The 14,381-nt window shown below is 37.4% G+C and overlaps 1 protein-coding gene across 1 annotated transcript in view; it reads right to left on the bottom strand.

Moving 5' to 3' along the window:
- Nucleotides 1-14,381, bottom strand: part of LOC136880382 (collagen alpha-1(XVIII) chain) — a 177,824-nt gene that overhangs the window by 101,219 nt on the left and 62,224 nt on the right. Inside the window, exons 9-11 of the mRNA XM_067153301.2 lie at nucleotides 12,605-12,713; nucleotides 10,713-10,835; nucleotides 5,287-5,411 (exon numbers count right to left, since the gene is read on the bottom strand). Coding sequence (XP_067009402.2) covers nucleotides 5,287-5,411; nucleotides 10,713-10,835; nucleotides 12,605-12,713 — 357 coding nt within the window. The remainder of the gene's footprint in view (nucleotides 1-5,286; nucleotides 5,412-10,712; nucleotides 10,836-12,604; nucleotides 12,714-14,381) is intronic.

Below are 14,381 nucleotides of genomic sequence, written 5' to 3'. Positions count from 1 at the left end.
TTGATAAATTTCCAAGTTCTTTGAAACATGTAAGGAAAGGCTAGGTAAACAAGGGTGACAGTCCTAAATGCAGATCATTGATTGATTGATTAATTGATTGATTAATTGATTGATTGATTGATTGGTTGATTGATTGATTGATTGATTGATTGATTGATTGATTGATTACAATAGTCTGAACACTTGTTTTGGTCCAGAGAAACAGATAAAGTATCAGGATTACACTACATTAATTTAACTTTTTACTCAAATTCTCTTTTTATCTTTTATTTTTACAATTGGCTTTACAGATAGGTTTTATGATGATGGGATAGGAAAGAGCTAGGAGTGAGAAGGAAGTGGCTGCGACCTTAATTAAGGTACAGCCCCCAACATTTGCCTGGTGTGAAAGTGGGAAACCACGGAAAACCATCTTCAGGGCTGCCGACAGAGGGGTTCGAGCCCACTATCTCCCGAATGCAAGCTCACAGCTGAACGACTGTAACCGCACGGTAACTTGCTCGGTTGCATAATTAATTCAACTCAGTTGATGAGATCATAAGCGAGTTTCTAAATGTCTTTGAGGAAAATATAGGCTGTGTGCCAAATTTTCAAGTCAACTTACAACAAGATGTTCAGCCATGTGCTACACATGCTCAATGGGATTGAGGTTGGGGTTCCATGCAGGCCACTCCAGACCTACAATTCTCACCTCCTCCAAGAAGTCTGACATAATCTGGGTAGTGTAGGGTTGCACAAGCACAAAGTTCTTACTGATGTGAGAAGCATAGGGTATTCATGTGGACGGAGAACTTCCTCAACGTAGCAAAGTGCAGTCAGAGCTCTGTTTCCAATGATTAACAACTCAGTTCATGTGTTATAGCTGATGTTACCCCACACCAAAGTGGACCCTCCTCCATATACTGTCCTTGATGTAAAGCTACAGACATCATAATGCTGCTCTGATCTTCTCTAAATTTCTTCTCCTTTTATCTAGTGACCAGAGATTGAAACTTGACTCGCTGGTAAAAGAAACGTGTCTGTTTAATGCTGATCCTCTTGGGCGAATTGCAAACAGGCCCATCGGTGATGGATAGATACCGGTAATTCCGGCCCTGTAACAGGATTTCCTGATTTCAGGTTTGCTTCTCGGAGTTGTCTTCTGCCATGTCCATATGATAATGTTTACATTACAAGCTTGTATTGTTAAAGTTACTTTTTCTTACATTCGCTGCAGTTAAATGGAAATTTCTTAACATATGCAAAATTACAAAGTCATCATTTGCCATTATTGTATCTCTTGGGCAAACATATTACAGGTGCATCCAAAAATTGTGGTGTTCCCAAAAGTATTTCACAGCTTGTGAAATGCTTGTGGGACTTGTCCAAATACCCACTATATACAATAGCTGCATCCACAAGCAACTAATGCAATACTTCTTCTTGCACAACCTTCAAGAGTTTGAGGCATCTTTACTTAAACTGAAGTTCACAAAGCTCCAGAAAATACTGAATAAGAAGTAATTAAATGAGAACACAAAAAAGGTGCATTGCCAATTCAAATCAAATCAAAATTACTTTATTTGCATATGAGGTGTCTACCTCGGTGGCAAATGATACATAAAAATATGTTATTATCAAGCACTAAATTTTAAATTTAAAAATAAAAGATGATTTCCTAAAACACAGTACTATACAATTTACACTAACAATTTTTCTATTAAATACACAACTCATTCTTAATAAATTTATATTATTTACAAAATTCTACTCATAATATCTTCTCAACTTAAATACATAATCAACACATATACAGTACGCAGAATCATTTCAAATAATACTACACAACTGCTATAATATTTAAATTTACATTACTTTTTTTGTTTTATCCATTTTGATACCTAACATGCATAACGATCTGCTGCGTCTTAACCAGAGCTCCTTTTGTCACCGCTTTTCAGTGTTCCTGAAGGACCTTCACAGCTACTGCAGTGGTCCCAGGGCCCTTGAAGTCCCTACTGTACTTCATCACTTTAGCTGTTCAATCTCCATTGAAAAGAGGTTGGAATTAATTTAATCACAAAAATATTTTATATACAATAATCTGCACAGGTCGAATGCCCTCTAACATTTCATTTCTTTTCTCTGTTGCTGTTTATTATATTCTTGAATATCTGTACAGGTTTTGACAAAGGATCAAACACTTCCCCTGGTAATTTGTTCCACTCCCTTACACCCTTCCCAATAATGAAAATTTACACCAATCACTTCTGCTAAAATCCTGTCTAATTTTATGGTGGTAGGAATGTTCGTCAAATCCCCTGCCTAAACCTTTTGGACTGATGTGTAAACTTTGAAATCTGTATCTCTTGGCTTCTTGCTAATGAACCCCTTTTTTATCCTATTTAATGTGGTCTATTTTGCTGCATTCTCATCGCCTTTGTGTGTAGTGAAGTGCCATGTCTGGTCGGTGCTGCACCCTAGGACCTAGCACTGTAATTTCTGGCAGCTGTTCACTTCTACTGTCTCAGCCAATCAACGCGCGGCTTGTATGCCATCTGGGGTACGCTCCCTAGCTGGCGTGGTGAAGCGATTGACTCCGAGTTGAACAGTCACGGAGGGCGGACGTGATGTGATGGCTTCGCAGCGTGTTGGCATGGGTCTGAGACATAGACCCAGGCTGAATCTCACCTTTCCTACGGGCATGGGAGCCCATTAGGATTGTGATGTTGTCCTCCTTTTTGTTTTTTTACTACTTGTGAATTACCTGCATTCACTTATATTTTCATTGCATGGAAGGTAGCGTCCTTGTGGCGGTGTGGCTTTGTTGGTAACTCTTTGAGATTGTAAGTGTGTCAAATCATTTAAAAACTGTTGCAAATTATCACTACCAATGAATTAAGCTTCAAAAAGGTGTTTTTAGAAGAAGGAAAAGAGGATTATTTGTTTCGCGGGAGTCAAAATTGAACTTTAAACGATGCCATGTCTCAACTATAATAATAATACCTGTGTTGGTATAAATGACTGTTCATCTACTAGCTTACGATGGTTTAACTAACTAAACTTCATCTTGATTTGAGGAAAATGTACTGTTTCAACAATTCTTCAAAATTTTAATTTTAAATTTTATTATTATTATCTAGCCTAATATGTAAACTGAAGATAAAAGATTAGCTTGTGAACCAAGGAGGTTCACGCAAGGTCTCCTAATCTTTCATGTTTCAAATTTTGTTTCCTCTGTAATTCTTTTCCATTTTATTTATGCCCATTTATTATTGGGCCAGATCCGTTTTGACTTTGTTTTTGCGGACACGTTGTGTTTTTGTTGTGGTTTTCTTAGCAATATGTTGTTTATGGGATTGATGTGTAAGATTGTGATTGCTTTGGTCCGGATATTTTCATATTTGCCTTCAAGATAGTGAATTTTTAATTGAGTTTCACTTGGATCTAACCTTTGGTGTTCTGGAATACTCTTTTTCACCATCTTTTAAGCTTCTGTGTTTGCTATTTTGGGGCGGTTCTGATTTCTTGTCTGCTAATTTTTTTAGCGCCCTTGCATTGACCCCTTGGTGGGAAATTAGTTCTAAGTCACATAAAGGTTTAAAAGAACTTGATGGAGAGTTACTTCTGCTGGGGAACTATCTTGTAAGTATTTCTAATTAAGAGTAAAGTTAAAAAAAGAAACAACATTTCAAACTAGGTGACTGGTCACATTTGTAAGTTTAAAATTATTTTTTATCTTTTAAAGTACTTATCTTTGATTTTAGTAGAGGGCAACATATTTGTTTTTTTTCTTTTGATTTGAACTATCTTAATCAAGATCTGATTTAGAAGTATCTTGTGTTACCTAAAGGGTATTGATTTTAATTTCTTTGAATTGATTAAGCACTGTCATTGTTTTTTTATTTGACTACAGCCTTTGAGCCTCTTGCATGCATTCCCCAAGGTAAGTGTATTGTTTTATTCACATTCTATTGTTGTTGTGATGTGTTCTTGGTATTTTTCCCTTTCTTTCTTTGGTACCTCACTCATGCTAGTTTTAACTCCCTTCTGGGGCTAGCACGCCATCAACCTTCATATCTTGTGGGTTTCCATTGGGTCTGTAAGATTAATGCTGACCTTACATGAGGTTATGGGTTTACCCTGCAGGTGGCACTCCTCTCCTGTATAATCTCTATATAATCCTATATCGGTAAGTCTAGTTTTCTCCCTCCTCTTACTCAAAGCTTCTCACCCAGTTTTCTTTAACATTTCTGATACACTACTTTTTCTCCTGAAATCCCCTGTTACAAATCTTGCTGCTTTCCTCTGCACACCATCTATTTCTTTTAGTAGGTATTCCTGGCGAGGATCCCAAACACTGTTTGCATATTCCAATAATGGATGGACCATACTTAAGTAACTTTTCTCTTTTAATTCTTGATTGCATCCTTTAAGTAGCCTCATTATGACATATGAAATGTAACAATCTGTATGCTTTTCCAGCAATGTCACCAATATGATCTTTCCAGTGCAAATTACATTTTTTTTTTTCCTAGTGTCTTTATCTTGCACCGACATAGATAGGTCTTATGACGACGATGGGATAGGAAAGGCCTAGGAGTTGGAAGAAAGTGGCCGTGGCCTTAATTAAGGTACAGGCCCAGCATTTGTTTGGTGTGAAAATGGGAAACCATGGAAAAGCATCTTCAGGGCGACCGACAGTGGGATTCAAACCCACTATCTCCCGGATGGAAGCTCACAGCCGCGTACCCTTAACCACACGGCCAACTCTCTCGGTCAAATTACTTTCAAACCTCACACCTAAGTATTTGCACTTGCCAACTTTTTGGACAATTACCTCACCCAAAGTATATTTAAATTCAGTTCTTGTGCTCCTGTTTGTAAGTGTTGTGACAGTTGATTTGCCTGCATTAACTTTCATATTATTTTCTTCAACTCATTGTTGAATACTGTCAAGGTCCCTTTGTAATTCTGTACAATCCTCTATGTTATTTATTTCCCTATAAGCAGTTATGCCGTCTGCAGACAATAATAGAGGAATTGTGAAGCCATAGTCCATAATAGAGGTGCCATTATAAAATTCCAAAACCCTAGATAATAGAATATAGGAAGGGTAGCCTACAGAAACAGAGTGTTTTCATACTTTTGTATCCAAATGTAAAACAAAACAATCTTTGGGCCTAAAGAGCATAAGAGTCAATTATACTGAGTGTAAATGTGAAATACATTTCAGTAAATTTTTCCGAAGTGTTAGTTTTATTTTGGCTGGCAATATATTACAATTTTGTCCAATCCTTTACCTACCTGAAGACCTCTAGCACCTGGTATTCCTGGAAGGCCATCACTTCCCTTGTCCCCTTTTTCTCCTTTAGGTCCAGATTCACCTTTCTCACCCTTTGGACCCATTTCACCAGGATCTCCTTTAAGACCTGCAATTAAGACCATTGTTTATGGAAGTCAATAAATATGATATGTGGCAAAAAACAACACTGAAATTATTGTTCAACTGCTGTTTACTTTTCCATAGAAATGTTTTTATTTATTGTATATACTATGATAGTTTGTGAATTTAGTGCTGTATTGATTTCTACAATTATAGTTTTCACAACAGAGGAGAAGTTGTTTCTTGTAGAACATCATTTCCAGTCATACGGAGTGGGGTGTCAGAATAGATTGAGTTTGCTTCACGTTAAAGAACAGTATGAATGATTTAATAAGGAGGCACCAAATAACAGAAAAATGTCAGCTGTTGCTGACAAGTTCTGTCATACGAGATCAGTTTTATGTTTGTCCACCTCCATAGTATAATGGTTAGCATTATTAGCTGCTGTCCTCGGGGGCCCAGGTTCGATTCCCGGTACTGCCAGAAATTTAAGAATGGAAGGAGGGCTGGTATGTGGTTGAAATGCTACACACAGCTCACCGCCAATTGGGGTGTGCCTAAGAAGAGCTGCACCACCTCACGATGAGGACACAAGTTTACTTTTAGTTTTATGTTAATGAAGGGGACTATAGGGGGCCCAAAAACCATTGCCACAAATGAGAATCATGGACAACTTCTGTAACAGGTGTTACAGTCCCCAAAGCGTAGTCTACTATGAACATTGCTGAAACTCAGTTTGAGCAATAGGTCTGTTCTGTGGATGTTTATAGAGCTGGGTGGATTTGCATACTGCATTCAAGTAGCTTAGCATCTAACAGAAAAGGATGTGTGAGCCCAATTACAGTATTGCAGCCAAGTGTTGTCCATGATGTATGAGGGTCCAGATTTCTTCTGTAACATATGAAAGCCATATTCACCTTTGCAATGTGTGCTGCGAGAGTTTATATATTTGGCCTTCTTCAAATAAATTTTGGATACTGGTAATTTGAAATTGTATTAAATTTTAACATTGAAATTTGTGGGACATCCCGTACAACACATGTTGATTTTTCTGGGACTTGCACAAGATACAAGCTTTGAGAAGTTTCCAAGGACAGAACAAGCACCAAATTAAACATTTAAATTTGATTGGCTTAAATAAAATTGAAAGGTAACTCCTGTGTGGTCATTGGTTATTAATTTTCTGTACTGTTTCCTGTTCCACCACCCACCTTCGGGAAGCACGCTGCAGGGTGGCTTAATTCTGTCTTCGGGATCAAATGGATTGGACGTGTTGTCCGGAAGCTCTGGGGTAAACAAATCTTAAATTTTCTAATGTAATTTTATTTCAAGTTTTAATTTGTCGCAGGAGTTAACCTGTTGATCTTTCTATCAGAAATCAATTGTACTGTAATTTACGATGGTGTAAAGAGGTTTTACATCCATTTTCTCAATGGCACAAGGCAAGCTTTTCCTAACAGTTTTGGTACCTTTAGCAGCTTGATGATGTTATACAGAAACCACTACACAGTGCACGGGTTACAATTTAGTGTGCTGTGTCTGGTTATGGGATATTGGGCCCTTATATCATTGAGGATGCTGCAGAGAATCCAAAAACAGAAGACCAGGTAATCTACTGTGCCTAAACAGTAAAGTAAGCTTGACATCTGTTGCATGTTAGCACTGGGAAAGCATTCTTTCTCATTATATTAGACATGTTTTCATAATTAATAACTGGTTTGATAGAAGGCAGTTCAGGTTTTGGAAATATTATTTCAGTGAGGCTCATTTTGTAGGATTCCAGCAAGATATAGCAGATATCTTGGATTCAGGAGGTCAATTGGAGTGTATCGCTATTGACCTATCCAAGGCTTTTGATAGGATATATCATGGGTACCACTAGTCATTTAGCGTTAAGAATTTCATACTTAGATTCCGTATTGAATCAAGATTTACATCAAAGAAAGGACGATAAGTTCCACCACTAGTCAGTAAAATTGGAACTTTGTGTTTTCTTACGTATATGAATGATATGAGTAAAGAAATGGACTCACAGATAAGGCTTTTTGCAGATGATGTTATACTGTACAGAACAGTAAATGAGATACGGGATTTTGAGTGAATGCAATTAACGCCTCGACAATGTTGTGAGATGAATAGAAGAAAATAGTATGATGGTAACTGGGATGAAAATACAGGTTGTAACTTTCACCAGGAGTTTTAATTACTGCATAGATGCATGAGTGTACCTCACGGGGATCACTGTAAATACTTAGGTGCTGATGTAAGGAAAGATCTTCATTGGGGTATCACATTAAAGAGGTTGTAACAATAAAGTTAAAAATCTCTTCATATGTTATGAGGGTATTTAGGGGATGTAGTAAGGATGTAAAGAGGCTCCGTGGCTCAGGCGGCAGTTGGGTTCCATGGTTCAAATTCCAGTCACTCCATGTGAGATTTGTGCTCGACAAAGCAGAGGCAAGACAGGTTTTTCTCCGAGTACTCTGGTTTTTCCTGTCATCTTTCATTTCAGCAACACTCTCCATAATCATTTCATTTCATCTGTTAGTCATTAATCATTGCTCAAGAGGAGTGCGACAGGCCTCGGCAGCCGGCACAATTCCTATCCTCGCCACAAAATGGGGCTTCATTCATTCCATCCATGACCCGGTCACTGACTGGAAAACAGATTGTAGGTTTTCATTTTCAGTAAGGATGTAAAGGAGAGGGGGTATAAGTTTCTGGTAAGATCTCAATTGGAGTACAGTTACAGAGTATGGGATTCACACCAGAATTACATGATAAAAATCAAATAATTATTCTTTTAAATGGAATATTACAGATTTTTCTACCATTCAATACTTAAAAAGTTATAGTTACGTACATTGTGGTGTTTATGGAGGTTGTGGGTTTGGATCCTACTGATGTCTAGTTGGCAATTTTTGTTCTGTACTTAATATCTCTTCAACATGTACTAAATGTATGTAACATGAACTAATAGATTGAAAGTTAATTTCAATTACAATGCGGTCATGAAAATTCAATATTCATTATCCTGTTATGTATTCTTTTCCCAGACTACGATAAATCTTAAATTCCTCTGGATTGTCTAGATTGATGTGATGTTGATGTAAGCTTACAAAGAAATAAATATTATTTCCATACAGGAGACTACAAATTGGTGACCCCAACATGTTCCCGTATATGAATGAAATTATTTTCTTCCGCATGTGAATTGTTATATTTACACAACATAAGTTATCGCTGTTTTCATTGTGCCAGCATATTGGGACATGTTTAACTTAATGGCATCCAAAAACCTACAGGCGATAAGTCATATCTCTGTAAAGCCACCGCCTTTTTTGGTTAGAAAACCCTATGCTTTGGTTTTTCCAACTCAAAAGCCAATTTACTCTTGCAAAATTAATTGCAGACAGCACGAAGTACAGCCATGTAGTAGACAGCTTGACAGAAGTTAGCTATGGATGTGCAAGACATTTTATCATCACCGCCAGTTGCTGATAAGTATGGTGCTATTAAACTGGCATAATTAAATGTTTGTCACAATCAGAGGCGAAAAGACTTGAAAAACTGCTTCGAACCAAGGAACTCTGAATTTGCACTCCATCACAATTAGTCTGCTGCCTGAAAACATTAGCCGATTCGACAATACCCAAACATATGCTAAAAGCATCTGGATATCCTGCCTGCCTTCTGATGTCCAGAAAATTCTTACAGTGTCAGAAGGCAACCTTGATGCATTAGCAAAGTTTGCCAACAAACTAATCAAACTGTATCCCTCAACACCTAGTATCTCGATAATGGCATGAACTTCCAAGACTGCAACTATTACGTTATTACAAACTCAAATGAGTGAACTGACAAATTCACATAGTTCCTAAGAGAAACAACCAGAGGCGACCCTCTGGTAATATCATCAACTGACTGCTTGGACAGTTGCTGATCATTACCCAGTTCCCCACACTGAAGACTTTGCCATAACCCTCCATGGACGTCATGTATTCTCAACCATTGACCTAGTCCATGCCTTCCATCAAATTACTATCGCAGAAGATGACATTCCAAAGACAGCTGTCACAACACCATTTGGACTGTAGCAATTCACTCACATGCCGTTTGGATTCTGCAAAGCTGCTCAGACTTTTCAGTGTTTCATGGATGTAGTCACATGCAATCTTCACCTTTGCTATGTTTTTATTGATAATATTCTTATTGCATCATGACATAATGTCAAACATCTTGAGCACTTAGGGCAACTATTCACTTGATTCTGTAATTATGGAGTAGTGATTAATGCCACAAAGAGTGTATTTGGAGGAGAAGAGGTACAGTCTTGGGTTATTCAATAAACTCTAATGAAATATGTCCACTTCTAAACAGAGTTGAAGAAATAAAAAACTTCCCGAAACTGTCCTCAATTCAAGACTTTAGCAGATTGTTTGGGCTTGTTAATATCTATCGATGCATCATTCATCATACTGCTGCTATCGCTGCAACATTAAACAAATTCTTGCAAGGAAACCCAAAACCTAATAGTGAACTCCATTGGACTGAAGATGCAAAATAAGCCTTTCACGACGTGAAGCATGCTGTCGCCAATGCTGATCATCTTACTTAGCACCCCCCAGATGCACTTCTTTCTTTAATGGTAGGTGCATCCTCGAGAGCTATTGGAACTTCAGTTCAGCAACTCATAGATACTCACTGGCGACCATTGGCATTTTTCGATATGAAACTCTCTCCTTCGCAACAGCACTGGTAAGCATATGACCATGAACTCCTTGCCGCATATGTCTCTGTCAGAAAGTGTAGGCATGTGCTTGAAGGAAGATACTTCATCCTACATGCTGATCACAAGCCTCTGACATAGTTAAAAATAAATGAAACAGGAAGCCTGAAAAAGTAGAACCATTAGGTAATACCATATTATAATAGGGAAATAAAGAGATTAAGGAGGTGCAGGTTAGAAAGAAATAGAGTTAGGAATCGTGATATGACTATAATTTCAATTTATAATTAAGTGGATAATCTAAATGTATTGAAAAGGTGGACCAATTAAAATAATTATTTTAAAGAAAGATTTTAATGTTAACAGTTTTCAAGTCATTAAATTCAAGTCATGAAATTTGTCACTTTAACTGTATAATTATGTGAAGTGATAATTCTTTTAAATGGAAACTTCAGTAACAGAATGAACTACAGAATTTTTGAGGTCCCATAGGATGATACCATGCAACACAGTCCTCCTTGAATGTGGAGAAATCCTATATAATATGGAATGCCTGGGAAGTCTAGTTGTGATTGAGACAGAGGGGTATTAAAATAGTTAATGTTATTGTTCTATTACCTGGGGACAGTCCAGAGCTGGCTTGATCTTGACCATCAAGTTTGCCATAACCAGTTACAGTTGGAAGTGCAGGAGGTCCTGGTGGTCCTGGTGGCCCTTGCTTGCCAGATTCTCCAGCCTCTCCTAAATAGACAAACAAATATTGAATTCACTTACCTAAACATTGAAATTATTACTTAAAAAAATGATGTATACAATATAGTATATATTGAACACTTTGGTACAAATACTGTAAAAAAAAAAAAAAGAATTCGTACTTTATAAGCTAATATTTTACAGCAAACATGGCAAGGCAATTTCTCTTTTAGTATAAAGACATATTGTGCGGTGTTAAAACAACTATTGTTACATTAAACCTTAATCATGAGTCTGTTTCTTTATGAATATCTTTATCTATATTTCATGACAGAAGAATGCTGCCCTCATGCAACTGCTTCAGTGTGACAGAACTGTAAAGGGAAAATTTCCAACTATTGCCACATTTACTATTTTGCAGTCTCTCTGTCCAGTGGCTATTTTTCTCTTTTCCTTTTCTTTCTTTTGTCAGTTAAATACGAGTGATATGATTTTATGTTAATCATCATCATCATCATCATCATCATCATCATCATCATCATCATTGTAACATCTGTAAGGCTTCTCGTTGATGGAGATAAAGTCTTGTGGAGACAGTATAAACTTTCTAAAGACTACGTGATTTTCAAGTTTGTTTACAGATGTCACTACTTCAATCTTGGGTGCCATCTAGCGACTTGGAAAGAATTCTGTTTAGTGGAGTATTGTAAATGCTAGGATGTTGGCACTTGATAGCTTATTTCAACTGTTTCTAAGTTGCTGCAACTATGATTTCAAATTAAGTCTACCGATCATTGCCCAGTTCGCCCTTATAAATAAGCATTATAAATCTTTAGTGAAAAGTTCCACCTTTTCAATACAAAAGTTAATTTATTCATTTCAAAATAAAATATACTTATTAAAATAGGCCATGTTTCATCCACATTTGGAACATCATCAGCTAATTAGCAACAGAAAAAAATTATTGGAACAAGGATAATATAAAATATTTGATGAATAAAGGATGATGGCAAATCAGTCAATGGTAATTAGGTTAACATATGGATGAGTTTAAAATATGTGCAGTGAATACTGAATCCACATCTGAAACGTGTGTTTAGAGCTTAATGACTGACTGACTACATACATTAAAAGTTTGTAATTATGTGATATTGCCACTGAACAAGCTTCTTAGACTGTTGATCTCAGAGCAACTGTGATTGATGACATGAGAGAGTCTATTTATTTGAAGACTGCACTCTATGAAGATATAGAGATTGTCCTTGTTCTTTTATATTTACATGTTTGCCCTTGTCTCCTTTTCTTTTGATCCCTTTTCCTTGTTGTGTTCCTATTCCTGTTCCTATTTTTCTGTATATGCCTTGATCAATAGCACAGTCAGTTATTCATTGTCTTCTGTTCCCAAGGTATCAGGCTTGGTCAAAGACATTACTTTACCATAGATTATTGTAACCTGATCATGCTGAATTTAGTAGAATAAGAAAGAAATGACTAGAAATTCAATATACCATATGAGTGAAACAATACTAACAGTACTTACATTTCTGTAGTGTTGTTTATGATTTATTATGCCAATTTTATTAGCATGTTCTTATTGTACCAGTATGTAATGTTTTTGTGTCACTTTATATTATATATATATACAGTATATATTTGTCAAGAAAGTTAAAGTTACTCAGTGAGAACCGTAAAGCGTTAGGAGAAGAGACTTACGTATGAGGAGCTTCAGCTGAAGACTAGAAACAGACAAAAAGAGAGTAAGAGGGAAAAATGAATTGTAAGTGCTGGCCATAGAGTGCAGCACTTACCTTTCTGACCTTTCATTCCATCTCTTCCATTCTTTCCAGGAAAGCCAGGCAGCCCATCAACTCCTCGAGCTCCTGGTTCTCCTTTAAATCCTTGAGCTCCTGAAGGACCTTGATGACCCTAGTGAAGAGAACCACCAAGTCATACATAACAGAACAATCAGGCAAATTCACAAATGTTAGAAATTGAATTGTCCCAACTCAAGTGCAGTGGTGGCTGGTGGTTTTAAAGTTCAGTGGTGCACAATTTTTACCATTGATATAATATGATTACAGGCTAATCTTCAAATTCAGGTACATCAACAATACTTTTCAAAATAAAAATAAAACAAACATTTTACATTTCTATTTTCAGGAATATTACTACAACCCAGTAACATTTTCTTCATTTAAGAACTCTTTTACCATATTGAAATGAAACACTTTGAGGTAGCCTAATTCCGGTATTGTATCTGGTTTTGAAATAACGTCGCTTGGGCCTACCGATTCGTTTCACCTCGGATTTTTCTTTGGCAGTCCATTGTGGAAACGGCCCAGACATTAAGGAAGGCTGCACCGAATTCATGATCTGGCAAAATACCACTAACTGATAAAAACGCACATAAAAAAACACACACGCTGACATGAATGTTTACACAGTGAAATCAATAAGCTACGTAGCTTGTACGCACATAACGAAGTTCACGACTATACTGAAAGGAATGGCAGTTTTTATTTTCAAATTTAAAGCCATTAATTATATAGGCCTATCCAGCAGATGAACTTCCATCCAATGTCGCTAGGTGACATCCCTGTTATATAACAGACTCTCACATTGAGCGCCAACGGTCTCTAGCGACTTTGCTAGTAGTTGGTTAGGTAGGAGCACGGCTGACTGGATCCCTTGCTGCCCTGCAAGGAGCTAGCTAGAGCGACGCATCAAGTCGGCCATGCTAGGAGCCAGGTTGATAAACTTCCATTTAAGCAATGTATAAGAAGCCACGCCTATTTTTACCTCTCCTTGCGCACCCCTCTAGCAGCCTAAAAGCACCCTTCGGTCAGCCCCGTGCACCCCTCTGGCAGCCGATGTTTCATCCTACCTCAGGTTGACTCTCTGCTGCAAACTTTTCGGCTCCTGCAGTAAACATCAAAGAGTATCGGCTTGTAGTCTCCTGTAGTCAATATTTGCTCTTTCAAGCTCTTGAAAGGTTTGTCTTGTTGAATGAAAATACAGTAGTTGAGTAATCCAAATTATAAAACTTTACTAAAATAAACATAAAAAATTAATGGGGGAGCGCAAACCTGCAACCTAATGGAGAAACCGCCCCTGCTCAAGTGCTAAACTACTAGATTTGTTAGTGTCCTATTTCAGGATTCATGATATGCATTAGGCTAAATACAAGTTGAGTGGCTCTTTTGGAAGTTTAATGTTGCAGTGACTCAGTTAGGACCTTTGGCAATGATAGAATAAGGAAGGGCTAGGACTATGAATTTTGTTTTTTCTATTTTATGTCACACCAACACAGAGAGGTCTTATGGCAATGATGGGATAAGTCAGGGCAGGCTAGGAATGGGAATGAAGTACCATGGCCTGGTGTGAACCACAGAAAACCAACTTCAGGGCTGCATGTGGGGTTTGAACCGACCATCTTCTGAATACAAGCTCACAGCTATATGACCCAAACTGCTTAGCCATTTTACTCAGTTTGAATTCCTAGATGAGTAAAGTTGAGCAAAGTTTGCAACTGATCCAGGCTCTGCCACGAAATTTGAAAAGTGGTCTGAGGGCTGGAATGGGGTCCATTCAGCC

Source organism: Anabrus simplex, chromosome 1, assembly GCF_040414725.1.
Source record: "Anabrus simplex isolate iqAnaSimp1 chromosome 1, ASM4041472v1, whole genome shotgun sequence".
NCBI classification, from domain to species: Eukaryota; Metazoa; Arthropoda; class Insecta; order Orthoptera; family Tettigoniidae; genus Anabrus; species Anabrus simplex.
This window is presented reverse-complemented; position numbering and strand designations above follow the sequence as displayed.